General features: G+C 38.0%; 1 protein-coding gene across 2 annotated transcripts in view; it reads left to right on the top strand.

Moving 5' to 3' along the window:
- The window catches only part of cwc27 (CWC27 spliceosome associated cyclophilin), a 109,675-nt gene that overhangs the window by 6,881 nt on the left and 82,730 nt on the right, over positions 1 to 20,064 (top strand). For both annotated transcript variants that reach the window (XM_088912126.1, XM_088912125.1), the window contains exons 3-10: positions 595 to 707; positions 1,597 to 1,740; positions 3,664 to 3,762; positions 4,085 to 4,188; positions 4,597 to 4,666; positions 5,800 to 5,879; positions 6,345 to 6,381; positions 8,191 to 8,348. In XM_088912126.1, coding sequence (XP_088768252.1) covers positions 595 to 707; positions 1,597 to 1,740; positions 3,664 to 3,762; positions 4,085 to 4,188; positions 4,597 to 4,666; positions 5,800 to 5,879; positions 6,345 to 6,381; positions 8,191 to 8,348 — 805 coding nt within the window. The remainder of the gene's footprint in view (positions 1 to 594; positions 708 to 1,596; positions 1,741 to 3,663; positions 3,763 to 4,084; positions 4,189 to 4,596; positions 4,667 to 5,799; positions 5,880 to 6,344; positions 6,382 to 8,190; positions 8,349 to 20,064) is intronic.

Here is a 20,064-nt window from a genome sequence, read left to right as displayed (position 1 = left end):
TTTGTGCTTGATTGCAGATTTTAAAATTTTACTGTAATGTCAATTAATTTATTTTGTTGCCAAGATTTAATAACTGGTCTGAAAATTTGGGACTGCAGTTCTTTAAAGAACGGGACCTCCTGCAGCACAGTGTTACTGGGAAACAGTCCTAGAGTTAGTGTTGGTTTACAAATTCTGGCTTGGAGGCGAGAGTAACATCTATGAATTCAGAAGTAATACTGTAACACTTTATTGCACTTTAAGTACAGGACAGTAGAACATGCATTAGGCCTTGTCTTACATAAAAACGTTTTTAAATAAAGTTTTCAGCAAAGGAACAAGTAATAGGTTTATTCCATGGTGAAAAGAGAAGAAAGGAAACACAGCGTTTCGGCTGTGGAGCCTTCTTCGGTGTGTGTGCCAAAGCAGTCAATTTAGAAGTGTAATTATTTACTGTAGTTACAATGGCAGTGCTGTTTCTACAAACTGATTTGCTTCTGTAATTGTTTTTCAATTTCCATTGACAAGTATAGTGTATGTCACTTCATGTTTCTATTTATTGTTGCATCCAGTTTTCTTTTCCCATAATACTTTTGTTGGCTCTGTGTGTTTCAGGGTACTATGATGGCACAATATTCCATCGTGTTGTCCCTGAATTCATTGTGCAGGGAGGGGATCCCACTGGCACAGGGTCTGGTGGTGAGTCGGTTTACGGACGGCCGTTTAAGGTAAGTTCCTTTTGTCTTTATCTCTGGCGTGATAATATAAACATGCTTCTCACTTGTTTTAATGTTAAGCATGCAAAGGAGTTATTGAGGTGCTATCAGATCTAGCTCTTCATTGGATAGCATGTGTTCTGATGGCTCCTGCTAATCACTAGAATGTCGGTTCTGTGAATTGGTTCTGAGCCGGCACTTTAGCTATTCTTGGATGGCTGCTGTCTAGTGCAGATCAAGAGCTTGGCATACTCCATCTCTAATTGCTGGGCATTACTGAAGATCACCATGGACTTGAACCTTTTTTTTTAATTCACCAGAATGTTTTTTTAAATGTAGCCCTGCCTGAGGAGTGAACATTAGTGCTTCATCTAAGACTGTTTTGTAAAATTGTCTTTGTAAGAGTTAGAGTTCATGAGAGCTAGACCCTGTGTTTACAGTACTAATGACAACATCAACTTACATTAGTAACAGTAATCTTAAATTAATGTAGCTCAAGATTAGTGAGTCTAGATTTTTTGAATACCTTATGAAACATAATAAATAAGCAGGTGCTTGGACTTTGATTTTTTTAAAATCCAGTTCTATCATTATTTAAGAGTTTTTTTAAGAAAAATCATACAGATGGTCATGTCGCTGTTGGAAGTCCAAACATATTGGATGAAGCAGCAGCAGACAATGACAACCAGTAAGACTGTTTGAATGGTTAAATTACAGTTTATTTTTGTTTTTTTGGAATATTTGAAATACAAACTGGCTCATAAGAATGTTTGAAATTTTGTATTGATCTGAAAATTGTTAAAGATGTTGGAGATCATGTGGTCCTTATTTATAAGAGTATTCAGTGCGAAAGACCTTGAAACAGCATTTCTTTTTGTCGGTTTTGCTTTCTTCCCTGTAGGATGAATTCCATTCCAGACTACGTTTCAACAGAAGAGGTCTAGTTGCCATGGCAAACGCAGGCCCTCATGATAATGGCAGCCAATTCTTCCTTACTTTGGGGCGTGCAGATGAGCTCAATAACAAACATACCATCTTTGGAAAGGTAAAGATATGAAGAAGACAGTAAGCTCATATCCTGTTATTGTAGTAAAATTATCCTAGTTTATGCTAATAGTTGTTAATGTTGTCTTTTTATGCAATTTTCATTTATTTTTCTTTTATACAATTTCTTTATGTAAACAGTGAGATTAAACGGGCATTCAGGCATTTTGTTGTTCATCTTTTGCACTTGCAGTTAGTACACATTACTCCTTTAAGGATTTAGAACAAATAAGGATTGTAAGGCTCTTTCATGCATTACGCTGTAATGCAATCTGTTTGAAAATTTAAATTAAACTAAATTAAAATTAAAATTTAAAACTAATATCAAGTTCACAAAAAAGTAGCAAACCCTCTATAATATCCAAAATGGCACACTTAAATTTAATGAGTTGCAGTGTAGATAATTAATCTAAACGTTATTGTAGAAACTTTTCTTTTTGCCTTCGTTTTCAGCTTCCTTTTTAGCTATACTTTGGTCTCTAGAAGGAAGTGTCAAATCTGAATGTGCAAGTAAGACTGTGGCAAACATTAGTCTCTAATTTTTTTTTAAATTCCCATTATGAACTGTTACTGACTGTATACTAGATTTAACATGAACCTTCAGGTGTACATTCTGTATTTTCTAATTAAAGCAAATCGAAAACTAAAGACTTCTGTGACATTTGATATTGTGTGTGTGTAAACGGAACATCTGTCTAAGCCTCTTGCATATAATTTGAAATGCATGAGGTTAAATAATCCATCTTATTGAACCACATCCATATTTTATGTTGCAATGTTGGACTTTGATAACCTCCAGGAAAGCGGTCCGGTAGCATTTTAACAGATCAGCTCCTCATGAGGGGTATTTGACCACTCTTCCATGCAAAACCTTTCCAGCTCCTCATGTGTGTTCTACTAGAGCCTTAACAAAAATAAGAGCATTGAGTTTATAGTCCTTTTTGAGTTCAGTTCAGTTTTATTTGTATGGCGCTTTTACAATGGACATTGTCACAAAGTAGCTTTACAGATTTCCAGGTCGGTACCCCCAGTGAGCAAGCCTAAGGCAACAGTGGCAAAGAAAAACTCCCTTAGACTAAAGTAGGAAGAAACCTTGAGAGGAACCAAAGCTCGAAAGGGGCAGCCTATCCTCCTCTGCCCGGTACTGGGTTAAATTAGAATGAACAGATATGAGAGTCGTCTGTATTCCATTACATAGTGGGGAAAAGCACACTCATATATGGTATGGTCAGTGAATTTGATGCAAGCTTTTTGCGACCCTGCTGTAAAGCCCCTTCATGTTAAGTCTTGTTCTTCATGACAGAAGCCACCAAGCTTTGGCTAAAATATCCTGTATACTAGATATTGTAGACTTTGTAATCCATCTATTCATCAGTTCTGACTAGGACACCAAGATCAGAGAATGCAAACAAACTCGAAATCAGAACATATACACTCCTGTTCTTCACAGAAGGAATTAATTGTTTTTCAACAAGAGCTTCACTTTCTGTGCTAATCACACTTCTGGTGAGACTGTCCAATAATTAAATTTGTGATCCTGCCGCGTCATGTGCTTTCATTTGGCCTGGGAGACTCATGTTCTTTGTATCTTGTCATGTAACTCTGAAAAAGCTCACACTCAAGAGGTCACATTCAAAAAGCGTTCTTAGTATTGTTTTATTCTTCTGAAGCCAGAGGTTAAGATGGGATAAGTGCTATACAAAGGCAGTACATTACTTTCATTATAAGTGGCAATCAGGGTGACTTTCTGAGGCTTTGTGAAGCTGCCAGAGGACAAAAACCATTAGATAATTACATGTACAGCATTTCTTTTCAACATATACATAGTACTCTTCTCTTCTGTATCAAATAGTGTGTATATTGACACAGAATTATTTTGTTTTATATGAGAAATTGTTTCATTTTCTGTTGGTTTGCTTGACAGGTGACTGGTGATACAGTATACAATATGTTGCGATTGGCAGAAGTGGAAACGGATCAAAACGAAAGACCTCTTAATCCACACAAAATACGATCCACTGAGGTAAGATTGGTTCCTGAAATGTCTAAAACCAATACATCACTACAGAGTGACGTGTATGTAGATGTGTAATAAGTGACTCGGAGAACACTGTCGTCATCTGCCTTATTTATTTTACACTTTTTTATTTGCAGTGTCATTACGGTAGCTTTTGTTATATGTAGGATGCTCTTTCTAAAACCTTGTACCGCGTTTACTTACATTGTCAGCTATTGTGAATTCAGGAATCCAAACCAAGTTTCTTGGAGAAACAAAAATTACGATTTAAGCAAAACTAAGTTAATGCCAATTAAGTCTCATCTTTCCCTAAATTGTTCCCACACAGGTTTTACACAATCCGTTTGATGACATTGAGCCAAGGGAAATAAAGAAAGTCAAAAAGGAGAAAGAAAAAGAAGAAGGAAAGAAATCGCAGGCTAAAGCAACAAAGTAATGATTTAGTTCAGTGTGGATGTGTATTGGCCTTTTTTGCCCCTCCAGGCGATAAACTAGATTCTAATTGTCACTCATCTGTTTCTTTCTCATGTTTTGGTTGCTCCTGTTTCAAAATCCCTTGAAATCTTTTAAATTTTGTTTTATGTGGTCCTCAGTATTCAAATGTGTCACCCTTGGAAGACAAAAAAAAAAGGGTAAAGGAAAGCCCAGCTGTCTTTTAGAGAAGACGTCTCTTCGCTGTGGGCGTTTTGTATTCATTGGCTAGAAGGAGAAGATGGACAGGCGTGGCTTTCTGAGAACACAAATTGACCGGTTCTTCTCTGCTGCCCAAAACTGTTCACTCTAATCACTGAGGCTGCCTAATTAACCCTAGAAAACTGTAACAGTTGCCTTTCCTGTTAGGAACTTCAGCTTGCTGTCATTTGGAGAGGAAGCTGAAGAAGAAGAAGAGCTGGTGAATAAAGTCAGCCAGGTAAAGTAAGCATCTATCAAAACCACCTTTGATAGCTGCTGCTTTTTTTCCCCCACCACTTCCTTTTTGAGGCATTTAACATAATTAATATCGCCACGTATTTAAGCCTTCTTTAAATTGCAGTTTTATAATGTACCACAGTAGTGAAAAATGTAGATAAGGTGGCTTGTTTAAAATCTCTATTATAAATGAATAAAATAACACATGAATGGTCTCCTTTTGTTTGTAGCACTTTGACACATCTAGCTTGTCTGATCCAAGCATTTCATCCAGCTGTTTCTTTGAATGAAGCCAGAGTATTGAATTTGACTGTGTGGCATTTATAAATACACCTAATGTAATAAAATGTAATGAATTGCTTCTGGCAGCAAAAATATGCTTAATGTTCTAAAACGTAATTAATTGCTTCTGGCAGCAAAAATGGCTTCACACCCTTGCTCTAAATGTAATCGGTATACAGATATTTCTGAAAATACTAGCAATAACACTGAGTAAATGTGAATGTGGCGAAAGCAAAAAGAAGATTAGAGTAATGTATTTCTACATTTTCATTTGTCTCTTTTTTACTGGGATTAATAGTGGAGATAATTGCACCAGGAAATATGAGCATCTTATAATAACACCAGTAGCTTAAAAAGGATAATGGCCTAAAAGGTTAACTGTGTTCTTACCTTAGTTCGTGTTTTTCGGTCATCATAGTTGATTGCTCTCTCCCTGCTGCTGCTGTAATTGCCTATTATTCAAATGTTTTTGGCATCTTTTGAATCTGAAGGGCTCATACCATACAAAACAAAATGCTCTAAAACAGCACAGCTGAAATCTACAAATCAAGGAAATGCTTTGCTGGAATTCGTTGAAGCAATCCAATGCCCACTTAAGAAAATAAGTGGTTCACCTTCTAACCCTTTAATTATTCCATGTGATATTCTATCAAGGTTTTTTTCCATGTTTATAGTTTCTTATGTTTGGCAACCCCCAAAAAGTACCGCCCTTAAAAGGACACATGCACTTACTGTATATTACATGTCCAATTTACTGAAACATAAAGGCACAATGGCTTTAATAGTTTTCTCTTTACTTCTTATCTGTTCCAATGTAACTGTAAATGTAAAAGACCTTCTTTTGTCTTGCAGAGTATGAAAGGGAGAAGTAAGAGTAGTCACGATTTACTTAAGGATGATCCACGATTAAGCTCTGTTCCTGCTGTGGACAGGTGAATAAAACAGATCATCTCTTAATGCATCTATACGACTGGCTATGTTGTTGTCAAAGCTTCACTGTTCTCAAGGACATTGCAGTTCTGGAGTCTCATGATGATTTTTCTTGTTTCTTCAAGGTTCTTTGTATTGTTAGGCTTCTGCTTGCTTGTGTGTGAATCCAGCAGGAATTAATGCATAAAAGTTGTGTAGCGTATCAGTGTATTTTATAGTGGCAATGCCTTTTTCTTCCCTATTGTTTCAGACTTTATACAAGTTGCTTGTGTTTTGAGGTGTATTGACATTACAAGTAGCAACCAAACATGTACTCTTTTTTTGAAACATATTTGCTGCCATTTAATTTAAATTCTTTATATGAACAAGACTGCTCAGCAAGATACATTTCTTCAGATGTTTTGGATTTGTACAGAAGGTTTGAATGGTCCACCAGAGACATGTAGACTTCATTTTTGTTTTCACAGAAAAAGCTCAAAAAGAACAAGCGAAGACTCATCTGAGGTATGTTAGATATTGCACTTTCCTAAAGTGATTAAAAGCTGCGATTTCCCGCCAAATGTACTTTACTGATGCCATCTGTACAAGAAACATTTCCTTATGAGAAGAATGTTCTCTACAGTACAGTTATGAGATGGTGCATTTCCACATAACTGAAAACTCTGGCCTTGCCCCCTGTTCTAACACTCTTTCACCAGGTTAAAATTAAAAATAAAAGTGTTGAAATATCTTGTTAGACGTTTTCCTATAAGCTAACCTTTTGATCTTTCCCCTGCACTGCTCTGTTGCTTGACGGTTTGGATTTCTGTTGCAGAATGAGTAGTGAGTCTCTTGCACTAGTTTTTTATGGTGTGAGAGTAACAAAGCATTACCAGCTTCTGTGTCCTGCTATCATGTTGGGGCTTATGGTTTCTATGCTGTTTTCCTATTCCTTTATGCTATTGCTATGCATTAGATACTTGAAATGGCAGAATTTGAGATGCCAGACTCTTCTGCCATTCCCAGTGGGTTCATTCAGGGCCTCCAGATGCCTTGATAGCCTATTAGTAATAGGTAATTTAATATTAGTCAAATGTTAGTCCCTAAACTAATCTGAGTTCAAGCAGTTTATAAATAAGACAACCCCACTGATCAGGGAATGCTGAGTAGGTTATGTATTGCAAAACAAAATGGTGGTGGGCAAATAACAGGCAGTAATTATTTATTGCACTAAACAAGCACAATTAAGTCATTTTACAGTTCATGAGACTTAAGAGGACATCACATTACATCCAGCTACATTCCTAACATGGACCACCCTAAAGAGCTTAAGAAGAAGACAAATATATATAAGGGTGAGCTATTCTGTGTTCATAAAATAATACTCCACAGGTGAGCCTGCCCTATTTGAATGTATTCAAATAAGAGTATTAAGCTCTGTGGACAGCATGGTGCCACAGTGTTTAGCATTACTGCCTCGCAATGCTGGAGCCCTGGGTTCAATTTCAGACTCTGGGATCTATCTGTGTGGAGTTTGTATGTTCTCCCCGTGTTAATGTGGGTTTCCTCTTTGTGCTCCTGTTTCTTCCCACAGTCCAAAGATGTACTGCTAGGTTAGTTGGCTTCTGGGAAAATTCGCCCTGATGTCAATATGTGTGCATATGTGTCTGTCCATTCAGGGGGTCCCATTCCTGCCTTGTGCCTGTTGCTTGCTGGGATAGGCTCCTGCTCTGCTTTGACTCTGAATTGGATGAAGTGGTTAGCAAAATAATGGATTGAAAAAGCTCTACATGGAGGATTCAGGGAAGAAAATGTAATGGTCTGAAAAAAAAAATTCAGCTCCTTTCACTAACTGTAGTCTGAGCCCTATTCGAGTACCTGATAGGACAGCTGAGAGATGGTGACATGGGCTGGCTGGAGAATTTCTAGTGAAATTCCAGCTTTAGCGAAATTGTCAGGTCTCTACTCCTCCACTCCAGAGTTTGTGAGTCAGTCGTTGTATCCCTAATATCTAAGTCGTATAAGAACATACTGTAAACTAGCTTACAAACAAGAGCAATCCATTCAGCTTATCCAGCACATTTGGTAGCATACAGAAGCTGTTGCAAGATCTTAATAGCCCAGGGCTGTGTTCTAGACACTTCTTTTGTCAGTTCAGGTAAATATCTGTCTATGCGTTTAATAATGTTAAGTGGTTTACCTGCTATATCTGAGCTCTGTACATTCCTGCTATGTAGATGTCAATGTCTTCTTGATCACCAAGAGTGCTTGTAAAGAATGATTTGCAGAACGTGCCTGTTAATCGTGTGTTTTAGAATTGTGGATTTTTAACAGGATCTGGAGGAGGAGGAAAGAGGCAGCGGCAGTGATGAAGATCCAGGTGAAAGGGAACGGATGAAAGATCGAATCTCTAAGAAACTGAAGAAAGACAAAATGGCCGAAGTCAAACAAGAGCCCAGAGAAGAAGAGCAAGAGAGGAAGACCAGCCGCAGGTAATGCAGATCTGTGCAGATACTGGGATGTGTTGTTTTGGACAGGGTTGTGTGTCATGCCTTTTGCTTAACAGGGACTGGAGTTCCAGGTTTAATCATGTGCATTCGGAAGAGAAAGGGTTTTTGTCCTTGAATTTCAGCTGAAATTGGGCTGATGCTTCTGTTGGTACTTTATTCTTAAAACAAGAATCTCAGTATTGAGAGTTTCCAAAAAATTGGAAAGGGGAACACACCTTCCTGTTGATAATGTATTTTATTCCATATAGAAACTCTGCTAGCCTGAGCTGCTTCCTGTTGTTTCATCATGCTGGATTTCTAACTGTTCCCAGCAGATGGCAGGTTTGGACAGAAAACAGTCTGACACTCATGTGAAATGTAGTAAGGAAGTGCCCTGGATGTGAATCCAGTTCACCAGAGGTTGCCAGTATTTCAGTACAGAACTATTTTAGTGTTCTTTTATAAAACATATCTTTGACTCATTCAAATAACAATTTCCCTCTCATACTAAATGGTTCCTATGTAACTAGATTACCTTAAATAATCTCAACTATAGGTTTTTGGGGTGTTAGTGGAAAATACTGAAACTGGAAGGCTGAAGTGTGGCACTGCAAGATTTTATTTCCTTTTGTAATTGGTTTTGTGTTGAAGTAAGTACATCACACCAATTTTGACTCATTCGGGAACTATCATCAACTGCAATCACAATATGAAGTACGCGCAACGCTCGTTTACCTGTGGTTTTACAGAAGCTCCTTCTGTAGTAGAATTTTCAATGGCTATTGCAGACATTGGGGCACTCGTCAGCATTGACTTTCAGGAAATGCAGATTTCCTGAGCCTGTTTATTAAGCTCTTTTTGTATCAAGCCTAATTTTTTCTTCTCCAGTATTTTTCATATTGTAAAAAGGTCTCAGGGTGGATTAATCGGATAGTATGACTGTGGCCTTGTTTGTTTGACACAGTGTTCACGTAGAGGGGCTGTTTGAGAGTTCCTGTCTTGAAGTGTTTATCTAGTTCTTAGTCTGTTCTTCTTGGCTCGTACCTCTCTGTCAAGATCATGCCCAGTGAGCTGGCCATTTTGTACTGGCAGGTCCGAGCTTTCCCAGCTTTAGCTCACTCTGTTCGTGGAGCTGTGGAACAGAGAGTTTTCCTAGAACAGTGTTGTAAGTGCCTCTGTGCTGTTGCAGTATCAGGACATCATTGCACTCGTGGCCGATGCAGAGCGAGTTTCGATCTTGCAGTACGCCGTGTTAATAAATTAATTGAATATTGGATACAACAAAAAAAAAAACCTTAGTCCTGCAAGAGACTATATGAATTCCTGCAATGTGAATTCCACCGAATATATTCGGGCTTCAGGCTTATTTTTTTCCAGCACAGGAAGCAGCAAATTGACAACTGTCTGCTGAAACTCCAGCCTTCCGCTCTCTTCACAAGGATGACATTTGCTCCTCCTTAGACATTATGAGCAGCCCTCTTCCATTGAGCTCTGTAATATCCCTAGGCAAAATTGTGAGTTAGTTTCTCCACACCAGTTACCAGAAGACAGATTTGGAACTTTATGCACACTTGTGAAATGTGCTGCTCTGTTCTGGCCAGTTGGAGGCACTGACACTCTTCTGAAGCAGTGGAGTGAGACGTTTGTTTGGGGAAGGAAGCAGGACTACTCATCCAAAAACTGCCACTGCTGTCCTGTTTAAACCTTTTTGAGTTTAAGTTGTATGTTTTAATATTTCTTATAGGTTTAACACCATTGTTATTTTACTGCCAAATGGAAAATTGAAGCCCTTGCTGAAATGGAGACAGGTTCTGATGGATAAGTGTTACAATAGAGTTAGCACTCAAGATACACGAGGTTCTTGTTCTCATAGCTAAAGAAAAACATTGTTAAACAATAAGATAAAAACTTAAGTAAAAATAAAACTAAAATGGAGGCGTTTGGTAAAAAAAGACCTGTATGTACGATTTGGTGAGTGAGAATGAAAATGACATTGAAGAACACTAAATATGGGCTGGGGCTGCCAATCCAGCTTTTATTTATAAGCTACACGCGTAGCTTCCTTGTTGGTTTGTAGGATTAAAACAAGATCATCAATATTTTGGTTAAGAAAACCAAATGAGATGGATTTTTACTAAGTTGGGTGTCACAAAATAGTGTAAAGAATATTTTCCTTGAATTTGAAAGGTGATGCTTTCTAACATATTTGTAGATAAAGAGATCATCTCACAACCTAAGGGTTTTGAATAATACATGCAGCATGAGCGTTATCAGTCTGCACAGTATCATTTTATTTTTCCCTCTTATATTTTTTGTTTTTTATCAAGAAATGTATTTTATTACTAACCCACTTTCCTAATTTGATACCTGTAGTGCAGACTTTGTCTGACTGTCATGGTAGGCATGGTTATTGTGCTCCTCAGTGTTGTGGTATTAGCAGGGGCTGTGACACACCTGTCCCTCTTCACCTCCCTGGTAATCAGGTGCTCAGCCCTTTCATCTGTCTTTAACGTCTGCATTCCAGTAGATTGAAGGTTGTTTATTACATACTGAGCAGTAGAATCTCCCGTCTTTGAAATTTTATAAGCTTGTCCTGAGTTTTCCTTATGCTATAAATATCTACCAGATCTTCTCGGATCATCACAGTCCTTTTTTTTGCATTGTTGTTGGGCTTTTTAAAATTTTCAACCTGGCTAGCATTCTTCTTTAAAAGCTCACTTCAAGCCTCCTTATTGATGGATGTTGTTCATTTGTAATCCCAAATTGTTTACATTGAGTAAACCTCTTTCTTGATTCAGGCATTGTATACATTTATATTGTCATTAAATGCCTTTTGGGATTTTAATTTTATTTGTTTTCAGATATTTGTCCTAAATAATGACAATAAAGATCAAGCTTTTGTGTTTTGTTAATGTCATGTATGTATGGAGCGGTATATGAAAGATGACTTAAAGAACTTGGATAGTTACTTCTGAAAGTAAATCTGAAGTAGGGGTGGGCGATATGGCCAAAAACATTATCACGATAAAAATTTTCATATCAGTCGATATCGATAATTATCATGATAAATGTCAAATCATTATTTCTTTCACGTTTAAAGGAAGATTTTTTATCCTGTGTGAAAGTTGAAGAAACCATACAGTTAATTGGTAAATTAAACAACTCTTTATTTTAAGAACACAACAAACACTTGCCAAACAGCAAAACATTAAACAAATCTGAGGTAGAGAGTATTCAAGTCTTTTTTATGTCAAAATATGCATGAGTAAAATTTACAAAATAAATATCTTAATAGAAAAATTAAATACTGCAGTGTGATAAAACACACATAGAAGATGGCTCAGACTGCAAAGTTTAAAGTGCTCTGTTTTATGTCTGATCGTAAAAAGCCCAAATATCTCCAAATTACCGAAGTTGAATGACCTTTTCTGTCGACGATGTCATCGTCCTTTGAGCTGGTCGTTGGCAGTACTACATTTGCTTCAGTGTTGCTCATTTCTCCACTCTAACTACAATCCTGTCAGCCACCACCGTGTGGGTAAACAACACCACGTTAGCTGGCCGGTCTGCAACACGCACCCGCACTCGCGCAGTATATTGTGCGCATGCGCATATCATGCGCAAAGCATGAACATATATCGAACATTTGTTAAAATTATATAGAGGAAAATTATATCGCGATAATTATCGTTATCGAATTATCGCCCAGCCCTAATCTGAAGTATTTCCTAAGTTACCAGACATCCCCATGAGCCACTGTATCTGTCTATCAGTATTCAGCTAAATCACTGTGTTAGTGTACTCTTTAAGCAGGTTTAAAAGGAAGTAATTAGCACCCGATAACAGCGGTATTAATGGGATGATTATTGTTAATTGGCAAAGTGTGGAAAGCTGAGCAGCCATCCTGTCCTTAATACTCAAGACCTGTTTAATCCGTTCATGTTTAATTGAAGCAATGCACATTGTTTGGCGGGAGAGAGCTTCAAAGTTGGTTTTAAGTTTTTAGCTTTATTTACGCCAGCTTCACAGATGGTTGAAAGAGCTGGCATTCCCGAGAAATATCGGTTATTGAAGTATATTATTGTACGGACACTTCACGCCAGCCTAAAGAAATACTTCAAGCCAAGTAGAATTATCTCATCTACATCTTCTGGTCAGGCCCGTAGTGTTGAAATATTGCAGTTCTTAATAGGTGCGCTGAATTCACTGGAATAGAATGAAATGCGATCAGGCAGGTCTCGCATTGTGAGAAAAATCTTGGCACCCAATTGAGATTACTTGGTTAAAGGTTGACTGCAAACACCACAGAGTGCCAGTGCACACCTAGAGAGAAATGTCAGTGATTTACTCCATTGAGATCAGTGACTGTTCAACAGCAGTGATTTCCATAGCCCTTTAGGCAGAAAAGAATTCTCCAAAAGCGGTAATATTTTTAGTTTTTACTTTAATTCCTTCTTTAGAAATTATGAATATAACTTTTGGATATAAGGTTCACTTGGGTATCATCGTCTAAAGGTATATCTTAACAAGTCTTCGATAGACTTGTTAAATAACCTTTCCTGTTTGAAAGTGTGAGTGGTAACAGGATCGTGATAAGTCAGTGGTAAGATTTCCTTTCCTCTGGAACAGAAATGGGCTGATTTGGAACATGTGTTGCCGCCTGTAGCGCAGACATGACCAGTTTGAGCCTGAGTGGTGTCGCTAGCTGATGGTGACTGGCTTCCCCCAGGTAAAGGCACACAGCTAGTGGCTCACCACTGCAGTGGCATTGGTTTGCTTCTCACTGATTTGCCCTCAACTCTCTTCTACCTCCCCCCCACCCGTGAGTGAGATTTGTCATCAAGAGCCACGGCAGTCGTTCTCAATCATTCTCCAGTCGGTGCTTGCTGTGATGGGCATGCTTTGGGACGGGAAAGCAGATGCCATTCTTAACTCCAAGCTTGAATAAAATAGAGGGACGTTCTTAGTAAGGAGAGTTCCTGATGGGATCACGCCAGCAATTCATTTTACTAGCTTAAAAGCTGAAGCACAAGCTTCGCCAAGAGCACGCTGAGCTTGTGATGTGTGACAAATGACGCCTTCGATGTGCTTGATTTAATATGCTGCAATCTGCTGGGAAAACCTAACGTCAATCCACAAATTTCACGATGGGAAAAACCTCGCTTTCAAGCTCCATCTCAAACGTTTCTTCCTGATTTGCAGATTTGTTGATGGATTTATTGAATTCCATGCTTAAGGCATATAATACAGATGTGAACTTTGGAAATTATGAGGAAGTGTTTTATTGGCTGAGCTTATAACCTAGCTTCTTTCAAGAAATGGGCAAAGTGATCTTTTATCACTTAAATACTAAGAACAACTTGAGCTGGGCGACAAGCTTTGTTTTTATGAATATTAACAAGCAGTGCTATTTTTTCTTAGAGCTGAGCGGTGTCATCTTTTTAGCACATTGGTTCTTTGTTTGCAGTGTCTATAGTAACAATTAAGGATTAAATTTGATTTAAAGTTTTTACTTTAATTCTAAAGAATTTATTAATCAAACTTTGGGTTATAAATTTCAATTTGGTATTATTACAAGAAAGTAGTAGAGGTTCTAAAACCTCTTATACTTTACTGTATTGATTTATTTGTCCTTAGCACAGTAGGCTAATCTGCACTCTGAAGATGAACCACAATGTGAAGTGTTAACTTGCACTGTTTAACTTTGCACAGATAGTATAATTTTTTACTGTCCATTGTCAATTAGGGTATCTTTGATATTAAAGAACCATCCTGTTTTTCAGACAGATCAATTGATCTATGCTTTTCTTTTCATTAAAACAAATTTCAGTCTTTGAAAAATAAAATGTTCACAGAGATTAAGGAAGACCATTCTGTATTTTCTTATAGGCTTTTCATTAGAGTAAAACCAATTTTTTTTGTAAAAAAGATTTTGTAAGTGCAATGTACCGTGTATGTGAATTGGTTCTTGTGTGGTAATTTCACAATACTTTTCATTTAGACTGGATAGTGAGAGGTATTGGCCTATGATATAGCTTTTGATTTCTCTTTTCATCACTTGGTTAATGAAAAAGTGGTGATTGGGTCAAGAAACACAATACAGACTAAAGGTTAAAGTAATTATGACTCTTGAAAGGAATGCCAAAATTGTAGAACTACCTAATCTGTGGAATAAGCTATTTTTGTAACCCTTCTCAATTTGGGCTAATACCTTTAAACACAGACTTGTCCTCTGTCTCTTCTTATCTGTATGCAATAATTGCGTAACTTCTGTGAGAATAAGGCTTGTGTTCCTTTTTGTGTCTTTTTTGTATGTAGACCTTAAACCAAACCATATTTCTCCTTAGACACGCGTAAACACATATGACATGTGAACAAGTTTAGGATGAAAGGTAGTTTTTTATGACTTGGGAATAATAGCTTGGAGGTTATTTAAAGAAATAGGCAGAAACTTCTACATATTTCTTTCTTATTTTGAGATGTCTGAAAGAGCTTCTTTGGCGTGGTGACAATTAAGTGGTCAGGAGATGGATAAAGGCTTTCACCAGGCATCTTCCTTTTATTCTTCTGTGTGGATATACCTCTCTTACTGAATTTGTTCATAATTGACAAATAAATCCATTCAACAATTTTCTAACCACTTAATCCAATACAGGGTCCAAAGGAAATGGAGCCTATCCCAGCAAGCAACAGGTGCAAGGGGGTATACACCCTGGTTGGGACACCAATCCATCTTAGGGTATACCCTAACTCACTCACATTAGGACCCAATTTTACCAGACGGCAGTTAACCTACCGGTATGTTTTGAGAGGAAACCAGAGCACCCGGTGGATATCCACAGGGAAAACATACATACTCCACACAGATAGCACTCTAGGTCTGGAGTCGAACCCAAGTCCCCAGTGCTGCAGAGGCAGCAATGCTCATCATCACTGTGCCACCGTGCTGCTCTTGACAAGAAAATAGTCATTTTTTTGTTTTTTTCTTGCTTTTCCTACAGAAGTTATCGTAAATGCTATCAGTTAGTTTGTTGGGATATAGACGGAGGTTTATCCCTGTGTGCTAGTGGTTTGTCATTGGCGTTCTTAACCAGCCTTCTCCAGGCTGCCAGACACAGCCAGCTGCTGCTGGGGTCTGGAAGATCTTGGGCAGAGATCCAGTGGCTTCGTCCCTTGCTGTGTTATCAGTGAGAGCTGTGTGATGGCACTCTGTAGTACTGTAGGTTCTGTAAGGCTGACAGCATGAACAAAGATGATTGACTGCACAGTGCACATTTTGGAGGTAGGTGTTGTTACTGTGTACAGATCCCGGTGGTATATTGGGTTGTCCCAGATTGGGAGGTGTGAGAAGCAAGATGGCATTAAAAAAGTAAGATATTACTAAAAAATACAAAGTAAAAAAGAATTTCTAGGCTTTTGTAGATTGCGTAATTTGGGATCTTTTTGCAGACTTTCCTCACTCCTGTTGATTGCTACGATTGTGTACATAACTCATGATTTAGGGATTTGGAATGTCTGTAGTCATCAGACTATTATGTCTGTTCCCCTGCACTAGTTCTGTAGTGCATCAACATCCTGAAGATGTATCTGCAGGCCTTAGTTTGGATTAGTACACTCTGAAAGTTTGTCCAGAAAATTCTACTCCCACAAAGTCAGCTCATGGAGATTACTTTATCACCTAACCTTTGAATGTGTTATGATGGAAGTATCTGTCTATTTAATGTGAGCTGCTTTTAATCATGCTCCTCTTTGTTATGGTATAATTTCTTTGTTTCCAAATCCTGTTTCCTGCAAAAACATTCCTGCTTAAATGACAGATATGACGCGTTTTAGAAATGAGTTCTTGAGCCTTTAACACAAGTTGTGTGTCTGTAGATGTATGTTAGTTTGCATGGAAGCTGAAAAAGATTAAAACACATTATATTTTACTGGTTCCAATGCTCATTTATTGTTTTTAATGGTGTATTTGCCTTGTAAATTAATATTTGGTTAGTTAAATATGTCCTTTTAATTCTATTAAATTTTAAATATACAAAAATGCTAATTAAAATGTAGCCTATATACTGCACATATGTAAAACTTTCACAAAGTTTCAAAGTTTTATTTATATACTGAGCATCCATAGAAACTGCTCACTATGTATGGTTTTAGAAAAATGAAGTACATGATTTGGAATTTTGATTAATAGTGTCTTGCATCATTTTGATAATTCCTAAGTGACTGTGGTACACTCGGGTGACGCTGACTACTGCATGAGCACTAAATCCCCTAGTTGGTAAGAGTTGATCGGGCACAGTTGATGTGATTTAAGTTAGTGAATGTCAAGCCTGGTGAAAATCAAAAAAGAAATAAATACAGGATCGACATGCCTCACTTATCAAGAGAACGATACCTTTGCTCCGTCAGGATGATGGAGGCTGTGCATTGTCAGAGCACTGTTGCTCTGTGTGGTGCTCAGAGCCAGTTGTTTCTAAACTCAAAATATGTTATAGTTTTTATGTGCCAGATGAGAATGTTTTAGTTATGATACTAATAATTGCTTACACTTATATAGCGCTTTTCTGGACAATCCACTCAAAACACTTTACAGGTAATGGGGACTCCCCTCATTGTGTCCCTGTCACTATACTGGGGCATTAGGACCCACATAGACCACAGGGTGAGCACCCCCCTGCTTGCCCCACTAACACCTCTTCCAGCAGCAACCTTAGCTTTCCCAGGAGGTCTCCCATCCAGGTACTGACCAGGCTCACACCTGCTGAGCTTCAGGGGGCTGCCAATTGTGAGTTGCAGGGTGATATGGCTGCTGGCTGACGTGGACGCCATACTCTCCAGACTTGATCTCCATTGAATATTGAATGTTGACCTGGTCTTCCGTGTGATGTGTGGCTCAGAAACCAGTGAATAGGTGTGTGCTTATCCAACCAGCTCCGTGAATTGGCCTACAAACGGCACAAATGCGGAAACCTACCGCATTCATTAGTGCTGCGTGTGAGCCATTGAAAGTAGCAGTTATGCACAAACTGGCACAAATGCAGCACTAATGAATCGGACCGGTTTGGTTCCCCTGCGGCGTTGTAGGGGGAAACGAATATCAACGGCACGAACGCAGCACGAACAAGTGTGGAGGGTTTCATTATTTATGCCGTTTGTGGGAGGGGAGAGGGGCGGGAGCTCAACTTCATGGAGCTTGTCCAGGCACTGTGAGAGGAGTGGGGTAAAATCCCACAGGAAGGCATCTGCACCTATAAATCTGTGGCACACATTTAGCACTGGTTATAAAATTGTAAGATTTACAGTTTGTATCAATTTGTTGACCACGCACACTGCTAGTCGGTGACTTTCACAGTCGTACGCCTCTTGATGACAAATGTTAATCTGTCATCAGGGTAAGAATTTGTAATATGTGTTAAATACAATGGCAGTGCACCTCCTATAAAGATGATTTTCATGCTAACTTGTGAATATGTAACATTATAAGTGACCTTACCTTTGATGCTTATTACACATGGCAAGTTAGTGCTTAGCATCCTGTAAAAAAAGTTATTCTTTGTAGTTTTGCATTGGCATTTGTCCTGTGACAGTTTCTTACCATTCCTTCCTGCAAGAAGCTTTGAGGACATTTCTGCTGGTGGGTTTCCTGTCATCCTGAAGGATTGACCCATACTATTTTGGTGCCACTCTGGTTAGTTGATAGTGGTATCCGTTTGAACCTTTTCTTTTGTTGACTCGACTGTATGCTTTGTGTGAATGTTTGTATTTTCAGTCAGCCTAATGCTCCTAAATGTATTTTCATTCAGTAAGCTGTGGTACTTTGATGCTGTTAACTTCCCTTCAATCATGCAAATGTTTCTAGTCCCCAAGGAGAAGGAGCAGGCCTATGCTGTGATAAAAACATCACCACGCTTGACTTCAGGCACACTGGAGTTTTCATTGCCGGCCTTTCCTTTTCATTTCCCTGTGAACTTTTGCCCAAACGTAGGAATCTGTTCTATTTTTAACCCACCGGACCATAAGAGGCCATATCAGTAGGGGTGCAGTGGTTTTGAATTTCTCGAAATTGAACCAACACCGAAATTCATCAGAAAAATAAACTGATATGAATTAAATGAATTTTGGCATTTGAGTGGATTTAATATTTTATGAAAAAAGAAAGTATTTTATACTTACCTTTTGATAGCTTATTTCACATTAACATAGATGAAGTCTTATGTGCTGCCTTTAATTTAATACAGGGGCAGTCGTTGTGCATTTAATTTGCTGGTCAGCAAGAGACACCTGCTCTAATTTGTGCTCACACTTTAGATTAGATGGAGGTATTGGATGTTTTTTTTTTCAGCTTCACGCTGCGATCAAGAATGAAAACAGCTTTTTCTCCTGAGTAAAGGAACAAATGATAATTCAGCAGGGTTCTCAGATATTGCTTTGCAATAGCAATAAATAGCAATTAAAGTGTTTACTTCTGACCTTGGTGATGTTGCTATGTTTATCTGCAGACAGTCTGATCTCAGCCCAAAAGGGGCTGATCAGAGGTATAAATTTAAATTCCTCTTGGATGTTTTTTTTTAATTTTCCTTCATGATAGAATAGACTTGACAGCAGCACCAATCAGACAGCTTGGTTTGGTTGGACCAAGGTTTGCTGTTTTTAGTCATCATTACTTTTAAAGTGCATTCTTCAGTGTTGAGAGTTTTCTGTTTGCCTCATTCCACAAGTGCTGGTGTATGGCAATCCAGACACTGGATTAATCACGCTCTTTTGCCCTTTTCATGTTTTAACTTTATTTCTCAGCTGTTTATAAAACTTCACATATTGAAAATATTTATTTTCTTCACAGTCTTCTTGGCTCGGGGGATAACCTTAGGTCTGTCTGTTGATTGTCTATTACCACTTGGCTTTTAGATACTAACCATGCAAGAGATCAGTTTGCACTGCAGTTTTGTTAAAAATTCTCTAAGTGTTTTTAATTGTTGTACTGCTGATTTATTTAGTACAACATTATGTAAGAATGTAAGAATGTGATATGCCTTAAGTACATTACAGATTTCATATTTTATTTACCCCATGCAGGAGGGTAAATGCTTGTTATCTTAATTATCTTAAGAGTCTTTGTAAATGTGTTTTTTTTTTCATTCATTAGTCAAATGTTCAGGATTTTCTTTTTCAAACTGTAACTGAAGTGGAAGTGCTTCCGAATCTGCAAATGAGAAGTTGGAACAAAGAAAAGGTTGTGATTAAGTTCTGTTAAAATCAAAGACGCTTGATTCCCTGTTTTTTTTTATTATGTAAACTAATGAATGACTTTTTTTTGACATTTTTTTAGAAGACTTCACCAACTGATTTTGAAAGCGCTAAGTAATTTGATAGTTGTACTGTCTTTGTGATTTCTGTAAAAGACCAGGTATTGTTTTCAAAGCAAACTCAAATTGAGAAGAAAGAAAAATTAATCTGCTTTCCCGAACAGTGTAAATTTTTTAGTGTTACTTTCTATTTAATTGTGCTTACATGGTAAAATTGTCACACTGACTATTTAAATGTATTTCTTTAAAATCCATCTGTCCATTTTCTAACTGTTTTATCTAGTACGGAGTTGTGGGGTTAGCTGGAGTCTATCCTGGCAAGAAATGGGCGCAAGACAGGATACACCCTAGAAAGGATGCCACTTCATCTCAGGGTGCATACAGACACAAACACGCACTCAAACTCTCACACCAGGGCC

This window comes from Atractosteus spatula, chromosome 3, assembly GCF_055471065.1.
Source record: "Atractosteus spatula isolate fAtrSpa1 chromosome 3, fAtrSpa1.hap1, whole genome shotgun sequence".
Classification (NCBI taxonomy): Eukaryota; Metazoa; Chordata; class Actinopteri; order Semionotiformes; family Lepisosteidae; genus Atractosteus; species Atractosteus spatula.
Note: the sequence above shows the minus strand (reverse complement) of the source record. Positions and strands in the feature narration are given on the sequence as shown.